The 17,574-nt window shown below is 40.4% G+C and overlaps 1 protein-coding gene across 4 annotated transcripts in view; it reads left to right on the top strand.

Annotated features, from left to right (window-relative positions):
• Positions 1 to 17,574, top strand: part of UBE2E2 (ubiquitin conjugating enzyme E2 E2) — a 329,157-nt gene that overhangs the window by 262,334 nt on the left and 49,249 nt on the right. For all 4 annotated transcript variants that reach the window (XM_045007069.1, XM_045007068.1, XM_045007065.1 and 1 more), the window contains one exon: positions 4,260 to 4,392. In XM_045007069.1, coding sequence (XP_044863004.1) covers positions 4,260 to 4,392 — 133 coding nt within the window. The remainder of the gene's footprint in view (positions 1 to 4,259; positions 4,393 to 17,574) is intronic.

Genomic DNA, 17,574 nt, shown 5'->3' with positions numbered 1-17,574 from the left:
GTACAAATTTACAGCTCTGATTAAAATAAAAATCAGCCATGTTTTTGTTCTGGTCTCCAGATAACTCTCTTTAATAATATGTCTAGGACAATCTGTAGTAATACTGATGCAGTAATGGAACTCTCCCATTAATACACCAATGTAAGCTGAATATTATAGTGCACTCTTTAAATGAAGTTAAGGTTTGGTGTTCATCATGCTTTGTACTGGACAAGCAGCTTTTAGTACGTCTTCTTTCTGCCTGCCTGAAATATGTTGTGAGAATTGAAAATACTCAACACACTAGCCACATTTAAAACAAAATTGATTCAATTACAGTTGTTTCTGAAGCATCTGAGGGACATATATTTCTCTTCTAAGTGGTGTGCACACATATCACCTGCAAGTAGATTGCACATAGGCTAGAGGCAATGGCAGAGAGGGAGGTATGTTCCCTGTTAGGCAAGATGTGCTGGAAGATGAAATATAAAGGAGGCCATTTTTAAATTATCCAATTCTTTGTCCTTAATTCAGCGCTTACACGTTGATGTCATTCTGGAGATGGCATGGAACTGACTTGTTATCATCCCACCCCCAAGTTTGCCACTGAGCTGTGGAAGCGTGTCCCCAGTGGATAAGACAGACAGTACACTATGAAGTGTATCATCCATTGTAAGGGAATAATGACAGTACGGAGCTATCAGTTGACAAGTCGTTGCTAAATCCAAATCCTATGAGGACATATGCTCACACTACACCTCGTCAGCCATCTATTACAAATTTCACCTGAAACAGATGTTCGAAATCTTGGAGGGGTCCATTGCCAGCTCTAGAATGGCCCTGAATTCTTCTTGTTTTGTTCATTGTTTTGTTTTATCTTGCACCACTGCTAGTGTTTAAGAGTCAGGGCTCAAATTTGGAGACTGAATCACTGGCATATCTGACAGATCAGTCCTTATTCCAACCACCGTATCTTTATGGTTGAGGTAATTCCATCTGGAACTGCTACAGCCATCATTATCCCCATTATTGCAACTGCCTGGTTTAACATCAGTTGAGTGGAAAGCAGCATATATATGTGCTCTGGCTCTGGGTCGGTTCAGCCTTAGATGATTTAATCTCCCCTTTGCCAAACTGATGTCCATCTGTATCAGTCCTTCCAAAGATAACAGTTTCAAGCACTGAGATGTTTACTTTACTTTCATTGAGATCTTTGGTTTAGTTGCCAATAATATTAGTGGAGCTGGAATATAAATCACACTGAATGTAAAATGTTTGGGCTTCACTGTGTGGGGCAGATGTCCATGTAGAGAGAAGGGTAATTAAATTATCTTGCATTATAACCCTGATTTAGCTGAGGGCTTGCACATATGGGAATTTTCTCTGGAGAAACCTCATGTGTTGTCACTCTTGTCAATATCATAAATGGTGACTATATAAAAACCTTAACAATTAGGAAAGAAGGGAAAGAAATAATACATCTATTGAACTTTAGTATTATTAATGTGCAAAAGAAGAAGGGTTATGCTGGTGCTGGCTGTTAGCTCTTTCATTGTGCACATAAATCTCTATTTTATATCGGTTGACCAAGCTTACTGTCACTGATCATCCAAATATGCAGACATTGCAAACACAGAGTTTTGCTACCCTTGACATAATTTAAGCTGTTATTTAAAATAATTAATTATAATGTTTCTGTCCCCCTGGGTTGCAAAGATAATCTTTGAATTAATATAAATCAATGTCCATCACAGTGCTGGCAGGCTGCGTGTGCAGTGGACATGGTGAAACAGTTGAATTGACAGATGCGGTGTTTTTCAACTATTCGAATTAAGAGGTTGTTGACTTCAGATGCTAACACTGCTAAACAAGTAGGCAAAACAATATAACCAAATTAAGTTATGGAAATGTAATTATAATGGGCAGCTGGGTACAGTTTTAAGTTTTGATCCTCCAAAATCAAAAACATACGAGTTTTACAAAACCAAAAGAGGGCTCAGCTGTCTCATGCAGGCTAAATGGAGTCTAGTAAAAAAAAGGATTTTCTTTTGATGCTTACTGTATGTAACCTTTTATCTGTGTTTGACATTTATATCACTTCCATTTTAGCCTGCCAGCATCAAATGAGTAGTTGCTTTTACCAATATTAGAAAATTTGTCTCTGTAGAAAATGACAAGGGATTTCCTTTGCAGATTATAGGGTTTGTTTTTTTTCATGTAAAGTTTAGGCTGCCTTTACTTCTTGCCTTTTTCATTTGAACTAATTGCCTAGTGTTTTTAAGGCTTTGCTTTCTGTGTCCCTCACATACTGTAGCAGTGCTGTGGCCCCAGCATTTGTTTAGGTTTATAAAGTGTACAATTAGCCCTTTTAATGCCTACTTCAGTCACAATTAAACCTCCCCTGATAGCTTATGATTGGTCTTTCCAAAGGCTGTGGAGGTGTTTTTAATTATTAATTCTCTAGTTTGTTTCTTACAGCAGTCTCAGCTGTGCTTTATTATTCAAAGGTTAATGCAAGCTGAGAACCGGGTAAATTAAATTTGTTTGGCAGCTAGCAATCTGATGAATTACAGACATTGTGAGATACAGATGGGTAGCACCTCTTTTGCTGTTGTGATGCTTAAAAAGACAGATTTTATCTTTAAAGCCATTGCTAGTTTTGATAGTATGGTTGATATTATAAAATGATGGTTCCATAATATTATAGTGTCTGCAACACATTTTTGTTAAGAAAGTGTGGAGTTTAGAAATACAAGACACATTAGCAGCTATTATAGAAAATTAATGTAGATATCATTACTAATGAACTGGTACACTGCACAGTAGTAAGTCATCCAGTTGTATGTGGGGAATCACGCAATCAGACGTTTTAATATGAAGGGAGCTGAAGGAATTTCAGGTGGAAGAGGGTTTATTAACTTTCAATGAACAAAATGAATAGTTGAGAAGTGAACATGACATGATGTTGTGTAATAATTGTACGCCTTGGGTACATTGTGAGGCAGGGAGCATAGCCAAGAGCTTTCATCTGTTCTAGACATACAGCTATTTCACAAACCCTGCATGCTCTGGAATTCTTTATTGCAGTCACAACAAGAATTGTTTCATAAGAAATGCCTTAAGAAAATACTGTGACACTTATTTTGAAAAATCCACTAACTCCTCTTTCCTGTAAAATATGGTAGGTGCCCACATCACAGAAGTCACCATCATAACTGATCCTAATTAGAAATAATGGTTGATGTTGTTGTTGTTGTATATAGACAGGCCACTAACCTAGAGGTATTCTGTAGGTTCTTCAAACACAAAATATTACTTGTATTAGAACCTAGCTTAGCAATGAATTAGATCTGAATATATTATTGATATTTACTGAAATCAAGTAACTAACACATCCACAGAAAAAAATAAACGTTAGGGTTCTGCTTACTGCAACTAAAATCCTGCACATGAAAGTCCATGCTGAATAAGATGTATGGTTCTGAGGCTGAGATTGTATTATTTGAAAAGAGGCTACTTTGATTTATATGGAAGCTGTGTTGCAAAAAATATATTAGTTTTCAGTGCCTAGATGTTGATTGAATACAGGAGGGTTTTTTTCTATTTCCACATTTAGAGCTATATTCTGTACATTGTAAATATATGTTAGTACTTTGCTAGTTTAAATGAGGAATTTATATTAACATAATCATACAATTTGACCTGCTAGTATCTCTTTCTTTTGATAAGCTTTTCAGCACATTGTAATAATTGTAGAGTAAAACAGCCTTCTGTATTAGTCATTGCAGTGATTTAGAATAGTAGCTTAGAGCGTCAAGCCGGAAGGTCATTTGTATGGTGCCAAGATTTTAATGCAGTCTGTCCTGTATAATAATGTGTGTTGCTGCAATGCCACCTAGTGATGAGGTGGGTAAGGAGGTAGTTCAATACTGAATGGCTGACAGACAAGTAATCTCTGTCTCCTTGTATTGTAAATACTGCTTCACCTCCCTCTGCTAAGAATATTTTAGTTGCAGTCAGGAAGCTAATCTTTCTATAATTATTTGAATAATTTATTAATACGGTGATTATACTACATTTATGTGTCTGATTACCACTTTGGGTGAAAAAGAAGATGGCATCAGACAAATGTATTATTGGGGAATAGCTCCATGAATGCAATATATCATTTTTGCTTCTGATGCGATTGCCAGATAATGTTATCATAAATATAACTGATGTACTATATGCTCAGTTTTATGTGGTTTCTCATTATGCCATATTTTTGCTTTCTGTTTTAGTGCTGGACCCAAAGGAGACAACATTTATGAATGGAGGTCAACTATACTGGGGCCTCCAGGTTCTGTGTATGAAGGGGGAGTTTTCTTCCTTGACATTACCTTTTCACCAGACTATCCTTTTAAACCACCTAAGGTTAGTAGAATAATTTTAAAAGTAAAATAGCAGTACCCAATGAATAATTAAATGATATATGTCCATAGTACTCCTTTTTATTAATCATTCTGCAACAAGAGAGCTAGCAGCTTCAGCCACCTCTATAATTGTCTTTAGATCAAAGAATCAGTTAACTATTAACATATTCCAGCCTAACAGTACCCTTCATTTTTCCTCGGTCCACCCTCCCACTACAGTTTTAAAATGTTAATACTGTAAGAGCTAATCTACACTGCAAATGCTTTGCTGGTATAGCTGTACTGGGAAAGGCCCTCATGGTGGAAACACATCTCATACAGGCAAAAGGAGTGCTTTTACTGGTATCATTCAGCCACCTCCCCAAAGGACATAAGCTACACAGGCAAAAGAACTCTTTTGCCAGGATAAGCTTCATCTACGGGGGGAATTCTGGCATATTCTGATGCATGTGTCAGCAAAACTTTGTAGTGTAGACCTCGCCTGAAACAGAAAGGAGGAGAATAAGAAGGGGGGGGTGTGGGGGAGAATGGGGAGGAACACAGAACCCCGGCAGGGGGAAAATGGGGGACCTTGGTGGGGGGCTGAAGGGGAGTTATGGAGTGCATACATAGCCCGTGGTGTGCAGAGGGAATGGAGGGAGCCTAGTATGGGCAGCATACAAAGGCCTGGCATGGGGCACACACAACCCCCGGTATGCAGTTGGAATGGGGGCCAAAAAGAGCCCTGGCATGGAGGAAGAGAATGGGGGGCCATGGTAGGGAGGGCAAAGGGGAAGAGGAGGCACACAGCAGAAGAGAGGATTGCAGTTAGAGGGGGATGGGAGGGTGGCATGCGGGGAGATTGGAGAGAGATGAGAAGATCCTGAGGTGTGCAGTGTGCTCAGCCTACAGAAGAAACAAAGAGTATCACCCCTAGTTCTACAGTATCCCAGAGTATCTAAACAGTGGGGTCACTGACAAGAATGTTATAGTTGAGGTTCATCTCTCCCACTGACCACTGTTTTAGCCAAAACTTTCCAATTCATATTTAGGCACCTAAATAAGAGGCCTGGCTTTCAAAAATGATGAGAATCCATAGCCCCTCCTATTTAAGTCAGTTGAAGCTTTGGGTGCTCAGGCCATCTGAAAATCAGGGCTGAGACTTTCAGGCCCACTCTGGCCCCTTTACACTTCATAAAAGAGCCAGAGCAGGGCAAAGAGGATTAAATGCCCCATACTCTGCCCGGGGAGGATTCTCCAGACATTGGCACTGTACAACCTAGCTATAAGGCTGCCTCGCCAGGGCCCCCTCACTTATCCCTATATAGAGTCCTGGCAGGAGTGGGGATGAGGGCGGCGGTGCAATCACAGCACTGCAGAGATTCCAGGCAGCGCTGTGGCCAATAAGGAAGCCTGAGAAGACTGCTGTAGCTTAGGCTATGCCTGCACTACAGAGCTTATGTTGGCATAGCTATCGAGGCAGAGCCCCCTGATATAGATGCAGCATACGCACTGTTCTCTCCCCATAATTGCATCTACACTGAGGGTTTTGTCAGCTTAACTATGTTTCTAGGGAGTGTGGTTTTTTCACACCCCTGACCTACATAGCTATGCTGCCAGGGCCGGCTCCTGGCACCAGCTCAACAAGCAGGTGCTTGGGGCGACCAAGGGGAAGGGGCGGCACGTCAGGCTCTTCAGCGGCAATTCGGCAGCTGGTCCCTCTCGGAGGGAAGGACCGGCCACCGAATTGCTGCTGAAGAAAGTGGCGCGGTGGAGCAGGCACCGATTGCGATCGTGCTTTTTTTTTGCGCCACTTGGGGCGGCAAAAACCCTTGAGCCAGCCCTGTATGCTGCTATAAGTTTTGCATGTAGACCAGGCCTTAGACAGCCTCCCCCTCCCACCAGGGCTGTTTAAATTATGTCAGGGTCTCTTCAGCCCATGGAACAAGACATGCACCACAGAATCTCTAATTTAGGTTCCTAAATATGAATTAAAGTGCCTAACTTTAGCCACATAAATTGGAAAATTACAGCCATTTTAAGAGTAATTAATGTCAGTCCCCTAGCAAAAAACAAACAAAAAGGGGATATTCACATGCAGGTGTTAAGTGTAGGGGTTAAGCTCTCTCTGAAATGTGAAGCGGTAAGAGACTCTAAACCACAATACCTTTTTTTGGTACAGCTATCTAAAGAGCTAGATATGAGAGAGGAAGATCTGGTTCTTCTTTCTGTTGAAACTGCACTTCAGTTTTGAGGAAACACATTAAATGAGTCCTTTTTAAATAGAAGGGAAAGGTCCAATTTGCTCTCTCGCCCTGAGATAATGACATTTTCAGGCCACACTCAATTATATTTTGGTGACTGTATTATTTTGTAAAATGAATAATGCAATTTTGTGTTTCTTATTAATTAAATAGGGAAGTTCTTATCCTGCTTTCTAACCACTTTTTTGTGCTCCTTTATTCTTAACTTCCAGTTGTCATTATAAGACATTTGTGAATATAAATAATACAAACGTGTATTGTAATAAAGGGTGATAGAACTGATGATACTGTATTATACTATTACAGGGCCAGCAATTATGACAAGGTCAGTTGTTATCCATAAAAAAAAAATGGGTGTATGTGCAGAAGACCAATATCAGTATTTTACTAAACCTCCTTTTTGCACTCTGTGACTTTTATTCTAACTGCTTTCATCCATCGTTGTAGATAATCTCTATCTTCAAATGTGCTCTGAGTAATCTTACATTGTTCATGTTTTCAGTGTGCATATCCTTCCTCGTCTCAGAAACTGACTTGTATAAAATCCTTTGAGAAGTCCCTTGAGAAATGGAGTGTGGGAAGGTGACTACTTGTCACAAGATAACTGCTGCAGTCAGTATGCTGTTTAAATCTGTCCTCCTAACCTTGATTTGTATAGCCTAAAAAAAATCTGTTGATGAGGCAGAGTATCTTGTAGAAAGCTTTATGGTACAGTTCTGTGTATGTAAGTAGACAGAATTGCCACCTCTCTCAGTTTTATCTTAAGTCTTGTAATATTTGGTGCTGTTCTTAAAGCTCTAGCTTCTGGAATCATGTGAATGTGAGAATCTCAGCTTTATTTTATTTTTATTCATTTGAGTCCTCTTGGTTGTGAAGAAAAGTTTAAGAAAGGCTTAAAACTAGAAAGCAAATAAAAAGAACCTAAAACTTATTAAGCGGCAAAGAGTTCTGTGGCACCTTATAGACTAACAAATGTATTGGAGCATGAGCTTTCATCCATGCATCTGACAAAGTGGGTATTCACCCACGAAAGCTCATGCTCCAATACGTTTGTTAGTCTATAAGGTGCCACAGGACTTTTTGCCGCTTTTACAGATCCAGACTAACACGGCTACCCCTCTGATACTGAAAACATTTTAGTTTTTCTGGGGAAAAAAAAATCTCATTATTTGGAATCCATATCAAGATTTGGAGTGGAGGGGGCCTTAATTCATGTGGGGGGGGGGGTTGAATGCTTGCAGTTAGCAATACTGAGTAGGTGACTTGCACATAGATGCAGAATTGTAACAGCCTGACACTCATTTGTTACTATTGTAGAATTCATACATTCCTCCTGAGACTTATAGGGCTGCTTTTATCCTCTTACCATTAAGGAAACATTTAAAGGAACACTGTCAAATTTGATAATCCCCAAATTTGACCACAGAAGCACTGGCAAGAAACAGAAGCTTTGTCTCAGATGCAATCACATGGCTTGGGTTGAGGTTCCAAAGGCCCATATCACAAGACACAGTTATTGTTACAAGGCCTAATCTAAAGCCCACTGAAGTCAATGGAAGTCAAACTGTTTTTCTGTTTGCAGATGTCATGGAATCCATTAATGAGAGAGAGAGAGAGTATGTGTGTTGAGAAGTGGGGGGAAATATTTTTAAAATTATGAAAAATACCTTGCTGGTGAACTTGTAATTAGGGTTGTCTGGCGTCTGGTTTTCGACCGGGCATTCCAGTCGAAAAGGGACCCTGGAGGCTCTGGTCAGCACTGCTGATCGGGCTGCTTAAAGTCTGGTCAGCTCCGCAGCAGGGCTAAGGCAGGCTCCCTGCCTGCCCTGGCTCTGTGCAGCTCCTGGAAGCGGTGGTATGTGCCCACTTCAGCTCCTAGGCTCAGGGGCAGCCAGGGAGCTCCACGCGCTGCCCATACTCCGAGCGCTCGCTCCCCAGCCCCCATTGGCCAGGAACCGCGGCCATTAGGAGCTGCAGGGCCAGCACCGCTGGATTGGACAGCACGCAGAGCCACCTGGCCACACCTCCACCTAGGAGCCGGAAGGGGGACATGCTGCTGCTTCTGGCAGCTGCCTGAGGTAAGCACCGCCCACACCCTGCTCCCCCTCTCACACTCCAACTCCCTGACCCAGCCCTGAGCCCCCTCCCACACCCAAACCCCTTATCCCCAGCCCATACCAGAGCCCGCACCCCAGTCCAGAGCTCTCACCCCCCTGCATATCAACCCCCTGGCCCAGCCCAGAGCTCCCTCCCACACTCTGAACCCCTCATTTCTGGCCCCACTCCAGAGCCCGCACCCCCATCTGGAGCCCTCATTCCCCCCTGCACCCTAACCCCCTGCCCCAGCCTGGAGCCTCCTCCCACACTCCGAACCCCTTGGCCCCCCCCGTAGCCTTCTCCTGCACCCCAGACCCCTCATTTCTGGCCCCACTCCAAAGCCCACCCCCCCAGCTGGAGCCCTCACCCTCTCCTGCACCCCAACCCCCGCCCCATCCCAGTGAAAGTGAGCGAATGAGCAAGGGTAGGGGAGAGTGAGCAACGGATGGAGAGGGGATGGAGTGAGCGGGGGCATGACCTTGGAGAAGGGGCAGGACAGGGGGTGGGGAAAGGATTTTCGGTTTTCTGCAATCAGAAATTTGTCAACCCTACTTGTAACGATGCAAATATCTTTTAATATTATGTCAGATATTTAAATATTCTGCGCCAAATTTTTAAAGGGGCCTCAGTTCCTTTCGTTTACACTCAATACCTGTTCATGCCTTTTTGAGTACTAGCTCTTATGCACATAAGTGTTAATACTCAGGAAACTTTATATTTATCAAATATGAAAACATATTTACATGTGCAAAGCTGTGCAAGCCAAAACCAGGAGGAATTTGGCCTATATATTTTTGAGCCGAGTAATAACATTTTAAATTTATTCTTCCATGTAGTCAAACAGTTTTCCTGCCTCTTTTTTGTACTTTCAAATTCCTTTCTCCTTTTCCATTTTTTTCCTGCCTTTTTCCTCATCACGTAAAATAACTTAATCCTGCAGCCACTCAGTGTTTGCTTTTTTTTTTTTTTTTAATTTTCCCTTTCCAAATCCTCCTCAGTTTAAACCATCTCCTTTATCATCATCCCCAGCAATGTCTAAAGACTTTGGAACCGTTATCCTTATGTCTCTCATTCATTTTTAAAATCTTCTGAGCTCTTTTGTGTCTCCTGCTCTTAAAGTCCCCCTGATGCTTCATCCCCATCTTTTGTACATTTAATAACTTGAGTTTGGGGATTGGTAAAGCCAGGAGGCTCATTTAAACTGAATCAGAAAGTATGCTTTCAGGAACAATAGTATTCTCTATAGAACGTCAAGATTCAGGGCCAATCCCCCTATGTGGCCCAGCTATATTCCAAAAGATCATAAACCTAAACAGTATTGCCCCAGTCCACCAGATTTCCTTCACTCCACACAAACCAATCCTTCTCCCCAGGTCAATATTTTTCATCCTGCCTATCCAGTCCTGAATTATTCTGCTTGTCTATTCCTCTCAGTGTCCTTCTGAAAGGTAGGCATGAACCTAGTAGTACATTAATCATAAATCAATATCAATAACTTATTGTCCATAAATAGCAAAAAAAAAGAAATGTCTGTGGTGTATCACTAAATGCTGTTTGATTTGCTCTTCATGACATCCATCTCCCCTCCCCTCCCCCGAACTTAGTTCTTTTTAACCTTTTAACTTTGCCTCATTCATTTAAATTAGACTCAAATTAAAATTTTCTAAGCAAAAGGTCACTCGCCCTTTCAATCCCTCTTTCCTTTTAAGTGGATGACATTGTGCCCTGCTTAGCTGCAGAGTGCTCATGTAGAGGAGATTTTTTCCTTCAAGGAAAACTTTCTAAAACAGCTTGATCAGAAGTGAAACAGGACCAGCCCAGCCTATCACGTATTTATGATTGTTCACAGTTCATCTATACCATCAGATACCAAGATTTATGCAACAGCTCATCTGAGAACTGACAAATTAGCTTTGTTTTTCTGGGAGGCTCGAATCAATTAAAAAAATGTGTTAGCTTCTGCTGTGTGTAAGTTGGTTCGGCACTTTGAAAATTGGTTTAGCAACCACTGGCTGATTCAGCAAGAAACCAAGCAGCCCACAGAATCTTTTTTTTTTTCAGTTGTGTTTTGTTTTTTTATTTTTTAAAGCATCATCTTGGTGTCAGGGTGCCAAACTGTGATAAGGTGTGGAACAGACCAAGTAAAGCAGAGCACATTCATATGATCTCTTAGTTCTGCAAAAGCCAGATGCTGATGAGATTTTGATCTTGATTCACAAACGCAGCATAAGTTCTGCAAAGCAAGGATTCACTTCAACCCAAAGATTAAATATCTTCCTTGTGCTGCAGTGGATGGATGGTTGAATGGAAGGATTGGTGGCCTGTTCTGAATGGCCACTTACAAAAATTAATAAAAGTATCTAGATGTCATGCCAGGGAAATATTCCTGCATTTCTTCTAGGTCTTAATGACCTCTCCAAACTCTTTTAGAAATGCCTTTGAGATTCCTGTTTCTTGCTAAATATCTTCCTTTCATGCTTAAAGGTTTCCAGAAAGCTCTGTCTCCTAAAGACATCTGGCTCTACTTCCTCTAAAGTACTGGAAAGTAGAGGCATATGTACCTAGGAATATTGTTCCATTTAGTCAGCCTGGGAGAATACTAACCCATTCTAATCCTATTTGTAACTTTGTTCCATTTTAGAAATTGGTAAATTTTCTAAGCATGCACACCATTGAGAAATGGGAACCTTCTGAAGTTCACCCTCAGTGACAAATTAATACCACATTTCATACACTCTAAATTGTCAGATGAAGGGGGTTCATTTCATTATCGCACTTTCCATCCCTCCAGAACAGAAAGTCTTTACAAATCAGTAGGCCATGTCATGTTCACCCACATAGCTGTTTGTGGAAACAAGAATATTTTCAAGAAAACTACCTTCAGGAATTGTCACTACACAGTGTCTGCATTTTCATCAAGAATAATATTTATTAATAATGTCTACTCAGATATTTGACTGTATTCAATCTGCTGTGGTGTCAATTCCATTTATTCATAGCTATTACAGTGTGGATATATCTTATCATTATCCTAGTACTTCTGCTACCTTTATTTTTGAATTTGAGTGATATATAAAATCCTTAATCCCAACTCTACCATTAATCTTTCTGAGCACTTTAATCTCAACTGACTGAAAGATGGTATACAGGACCTGAAAGCTTTAGTGATGCTAACTCATTTCAAAATCAAAACTAGAATAACAGAAAAGTCCATTTCCCCTTGTAAATCTCACATGTCTATTGATTGATTGAAAAATTGTTCTCGGGATTTGAAAGTTTAGCTGTGTTAAATCAATTTAGAATGCTAGGAAAGTCTTGTTCCTTTGTAAATATTACATACGGTGTCTATATTATCTTGTCTTAATAGCAATATTGAATATCTCTTTCATGTTTCGTACATGACGGTCACGTAATGCTAATCTGTATGCACAAAATATCATTATCTACAATAGAATCCCTCTCCTGTGATACAAGCCTTATGCTCATAAATTCAATCTGATATACGAGACTTGAGTTCCTTTTGTCCAGAGCTTTTACTTCTCGTTTCATATTTATTTTATACGTGATTGGCTTTTAAGGACAAATTTTTCTTATCTGCAGTATAGTAGCTAATTTTTCAAGATGCCATTTATATGAGGGCAAAAGCAAGCATAAAACTGGCATTCTTCAGTATTACGAAGTGTATTGCCGATGCCTACTATTACCTAACATTCAAAAATCATGCCAGACCCCAAAAAATCATTTTGTCGTAAAATCATGAGATTTTTCCAAAAATAATCACATTGCTTTTCCCCTGCCTTCTGATATGTTAATCTTTTGGGGGGAAGTTGCCTACCCGCCCCAATCTGTGTTCTAGCATTTCAGGTTCAAAATTAACTGAAATATACACACACACACACAAAATGCATGCATCCTTATTCACTACTCAGAGAGGCCTCTACTTACCCTCTCCTATAACTCTGGGTGTGACGTCTGCCACTCTAGCCCCCCGACTTAACTCGTGAGAATAGGCCACTGTCCCACTGGCTCTATCTCCGCATGTTCTCCCTTCCCCCCCTCCCCCCGCCCTCAGCCTCCTTGTTGCACCCTATCTCCTCTTGCTCCTCCTCCCCGCAATATTTAGCTCAGAATCTCCTGCCCATCCCATTGTCACTCTAAGCCATGCCACATTCCTCTGCAACTCCTTTCAGCTACCTTCTGCTCCCCACATTCCCCCCCACCCCCCGATTCCTCATAGTTTCTTGTCCTGTTTCCTAAAAAGCCTTCTGCCCTTACAGTCTCATTCTCTGTTATTCTGATTCTTGCTTGGCCTTCATATGAAAATTAAAGATCCACAGTGTTTGCCGGGGGGAAGGCTCACTTTCACCTAGAAAAGTGAAAGGGCCATGGTGGTTATCTTGCTGAAGGCAGCCTGTGACTTCAGTCCCATTGTCAATAAATGAAGACAGAAGCCAGTTGGGGAAAGAGTGAAACTTGACTGAAGGCAAAAACCAGAAATTTATGTGAACCATTAAAAAGTAACGAAATATCAGAAGAGTCATGACAAACATTGTGAGAATCAGCAATACGATTCTTAATCCTGCTATCCATGGCTGCCAGAGCAGCTGTCTGTTAAAACTGAAAACTATAATCTGCATTTCCCCTCCCTCTCAAACCCTTTGTGACACTATCCATTTTAGTGTTTGCACCTTCACATGACACTGAAACTACATGGCAGTACACAGCAGTGACTTCAGCAGAGGTTAAGTCCAGATGCAGTTCTTCCTTCTTCACATTGGAGTAACTTCAGTGCCCATCAAAGGGACAGAATCACAGAGAACACCAGACAGCACCAGAGGACTGTGATACACATAGAAAGAAAGTGACAAGACAGAGGAGAGGAAGAGGACATATATTAATTATTAACAGTACATGCAAAGGTCACATTTGATATAAAATGGCATTGTGAACCACTGTGGTTTTCTGGGAATCCAAGAACCTGCTAATTCTTCTGAATCTCATAATTATCATTCCTTCCCACTCTATTTTCGGTATGCCAAATTGGGTCAAAAGCTTCCTTTTATTTGTTTAATAGACGTTTTGCAGCATGAGCTTTCGTGGGTGAATACCCACTTCTTCGGGTATTCTCCGAAGAAGTGGGTATTCACCCACGAAAGCTCATGCTGCAAAACGTCTGTTAGTCTATAAGGTGCCACAGGATTCTTTGCTGCTTCTACAGAACCAGACTAACACGGCTACCCCTCTGATACTTTTATTTGTTTGTTTATTTTAGGGCTGTCAAGCGCTTAATCATGTGATTAAAAAAATTAATCACAATTAATCGCATGATTAATCATGCTGTTAAACAATAATAGAATACTATTTATATAAATATTTTTGGATGTTTTCCACATTTACAAATATATTGATTTCAATTACAACACAGAATACAAAGTGTACAGTGCTCACTTTTTATTTATTTTTTATTATATATATTGGCACAGTAAATATAAAAGAAATAGTATTTTTCAATTCATTTAATACAAGTACTGTATTGCAATCTCTTTATCATGAAAGTCTAACTTAGAAATGTAGAATTTTGTACAAAAAATAACTTCATTCAAAAAATAAAACAATATAAAACTTTAAAGCCTACAAGTCCACTCAGTCCTACTTCTTGTTCAGCCAATCGCTGTTTACATTTCCAGGATATAATGTTGCCTGCTTTTAGTTTACAGTGTCACTTGAAAGTGAGAACAGGTGTTCGCATGGCACTGTTGTAGCCAGCATTTCAAGATATTTACGTGCCAGATGCACTAAAGATTCATATGTCCCTTCATGCTTCAACTACCATTCCAGAGGACTTGCCTCCATGCTGATGACAGGTTCTGCTCAATAACGATCAAAAGCAGTGCAGACTGATGCATGTTCATTTTCATCATCTGAGTCAGGTGCCACCAGCAGAAGGTTCATTTTCTTTTTTGGTGGTTCGAGTCCTGTAGTTTCCACATCAGAGTGTTGCTCTTTTAAGACTTTTGAAAGCATGCTCCACACCTCATCCCTCTCAGATTTAGGAAGGCACTTCACATTCTTAAATCTTGGGTCAAGTGCTGTAGCTATCTTTAGAAATCTCACATTGGTACCTTCCTTGCGTTTTGTCAAATCTGCAGTGAAAGTGTTCTTAAAACAAACGTGTGCTGGGTCATCATCCGAGACTGCTGTAACATGAAATATATGGCAGAATGCGGGTAAAACACAGAGCAGGAGATATACAGTTGGCCCCCAAGGAGTTCAGTCACAAATTTAATTAACACATTATTTGCTTAACAAGCATCTTCAGCATGGAAGCATGTCCTCTGGAATGGTGGCCAAAGCGAAGGGGCATATGAATGTTTAGCATATCTAGCATGTAAATATCTTGCAATGCCAGCTACAAAAGTGCCATGTTCTCACTTTCAGGTGACATTGTAAATAATAAGCAGGCAGGATTATCTCTTGTAAATGTAAACAAACTTGTTTCTCTTAGAGACTGGCTGAACAAGAAGTAGGACTGAGTGGACGTGTAGGCTCTAAAGTTTTACTTTGTTTTGTTTTTAAGTGCAGTTATGTAACAAAAAAATCTATATTTGTAAGTTGCGCTTCCACAATAAAGAGATTGCACTACAGTACGTGTATGAGATGAATTGAAAAATACTACTTCTTTTGTTTATCATTTTACAGTGCAAATATTCATAATAAAAGTAATAACATAAAATGAGCACTGTACACTTTGTATTCTGTGTTATAGTAGAAATCAATATATTTGAAAATGTAGAAAAACTTCCGAAAATATTTAATACATTTCAATTGGTATTCTGTTGTTTAACAGTGCAATTAAAACTGCAATTAATCTTGATTAATTTTTTGAGTTAATGGGGTGAGTTAACTGCGATTAATCAACAGCTGTGGTTTATTGATATTTGATTATAATGATCTCAACCAGAACTCATAGCACATGTTCAAAATAAACTCTTGCCATTTCCCCACTCCCAAACTTAGATAACTTCTACCGCCACCACTGTCTTCCCTTCTCCCCAAGCAGACACAAAGTGCTCTAAGTTCTTGAAAATATAAGTTGTGGGTGCCCAGTTTCTTGAAGGAAATTCTTTGTACAGTACCTCAAAGATTGGGTGGCACCCACCAACTTTCCCTTTGGGAAAGAAACTGTGTAATGTTTATTGGTAGTCCAGCAGTTTTATAGGCTAGTTAATTCAGTCATACGGCATAAAAATGGTACATTGTTTAATATATATATATATATATATATTGTAAAGTGCATGTTAATGTGTGATGTTTGACTACATTTCTGTCAGAATAGATAGGTTTCTTTAGCTTATCATGAAAGGGCATTTTGGCAATATCCAAAAAGGAAAGATTGGCAGGCTACATTTTGGGGTTATTGTGACAAGCATGACTGGTGTGTAAGATTAAACTAGTCAGAAAGTTATCCACAGAAACAGTTTTTAAAAATGCTTAAATAACAGCAAATACACCTCTCAGATTTGTTTTTCCACTTTCATTTGGCTGGCACAACCTTTTTTAAATTCCGTAATCACACAATGTAACGTCAGGAATAAAGTCATTTTACAGAAACTTGTATTGTCTGTCTTTATCTGAGAAAGCTTTTGACTCTCTGCATCACTCAATATTGCTCTGTATCCTGAAGCTCTGTGACCTGGTCATGTTTCCATTTTCTTTGTTCTCCTCCTGTCCTTTCCATTATTTTCAAAGGGCTTCTTTGCACAGCTTATTAGAATATCTTGACTTGCTCTTTGTTGTAGTTACAGCAAGGATTAGTACTAGAATCCATCTTTATACCTACCAACTCTGCATGTCAATTGAAAATATTTATATGGTACGTATATGTTTAGCATTGCTCTGTTTACCTCAAATGATATTTCTTTTGCCTCTAATGCCCTTTCCACTGAGGTGGAGTGGGTGGTTAGCCAGCTTCATAATTACCATTAATATACTGTATCATTATCATAAATAGACATTGTTTCATTTTGGACGCTATTAAAAAGTGATCCACATGAACAGTATTATACAATCCACTGAATCATTATCACTTCTAGCAAGCCATATTAAGCACTGAGCATTTTGTTACAGAAACCTAGATCTTCTGTTTTGGGGGATTTATTCATTTCATTTTGGAGGGTTATTTTTAGCAATTTGAGTTTTATGTAGATGTCCAAAAACTGGGGTTTTTCAGGGCTTTCTCTTTGTATATACTGTAATGAGTAATCTCTTTGTAATGTTTCCTGTTTCAAACAGCAGTATGTTAAAGTCCACTCCACCAGGGCCGGCTCCAGACCCCAGCGCGCCAAGCGCGCGCTTGGGGCGGCGTCCCGCGGGAGGGCGGCAGGCGGCTCCGGTGGACCTCCCACAGGCATGCCTGCGGAGGGTCCGCTGGTCCCGCGGCTCCGGTGGACCTCCCGCAGACGTGCCTGCGGGAGTTCCACCGGAGCCGCGGGACCCGCGGCCGCCAGAGCGCCCCCCGCGGCGTGCCGCCCTGCTTGGGGCGTCGCAAATCCTAGAGTCGCCCCTGCACTCCACTATAGAACGTGCTCCAACATGGACCAATTAATGAACAACACATGTTTAGAAATCACACGCCCAGAGTCTGCATTACCCCACTCTATAAATAAGCCCTTATGTATTGGTGGTTACATGGTGGTTACTGGATGAACATCGATTTTGCTTTCTTGCTCTTTTTGTTTGTTTTCTGTTTCATTGGCGTTTGGCAGTTAAAACTGAAAAACAGAAGCCTTACAAAAAAACCAGAATGATTTAGGCCTCAGATTTCTTAACAGTTAATTAGTTTC

The sequence above is a fragment of the Mauremys mutica genome, chromosome 2 (genome assembly GCF_020497125.1).
Source record: "Mauremys mutica isolate MM-2020 ecotype Southern chromosome 2, ASM2049712v1, whole genome shotgun sequence".
In the NCBI taxonomy this organism is placed as follows: Eukaryota; Metazoa; Chordata; order Testudines; family Geoemydidae; genus Mauremys; species Mauremys mutica.
Note: the sequence above shows the minus strand (reverse complement) of the source record. Positions and strands in the feature narration are given on the sequence as shown.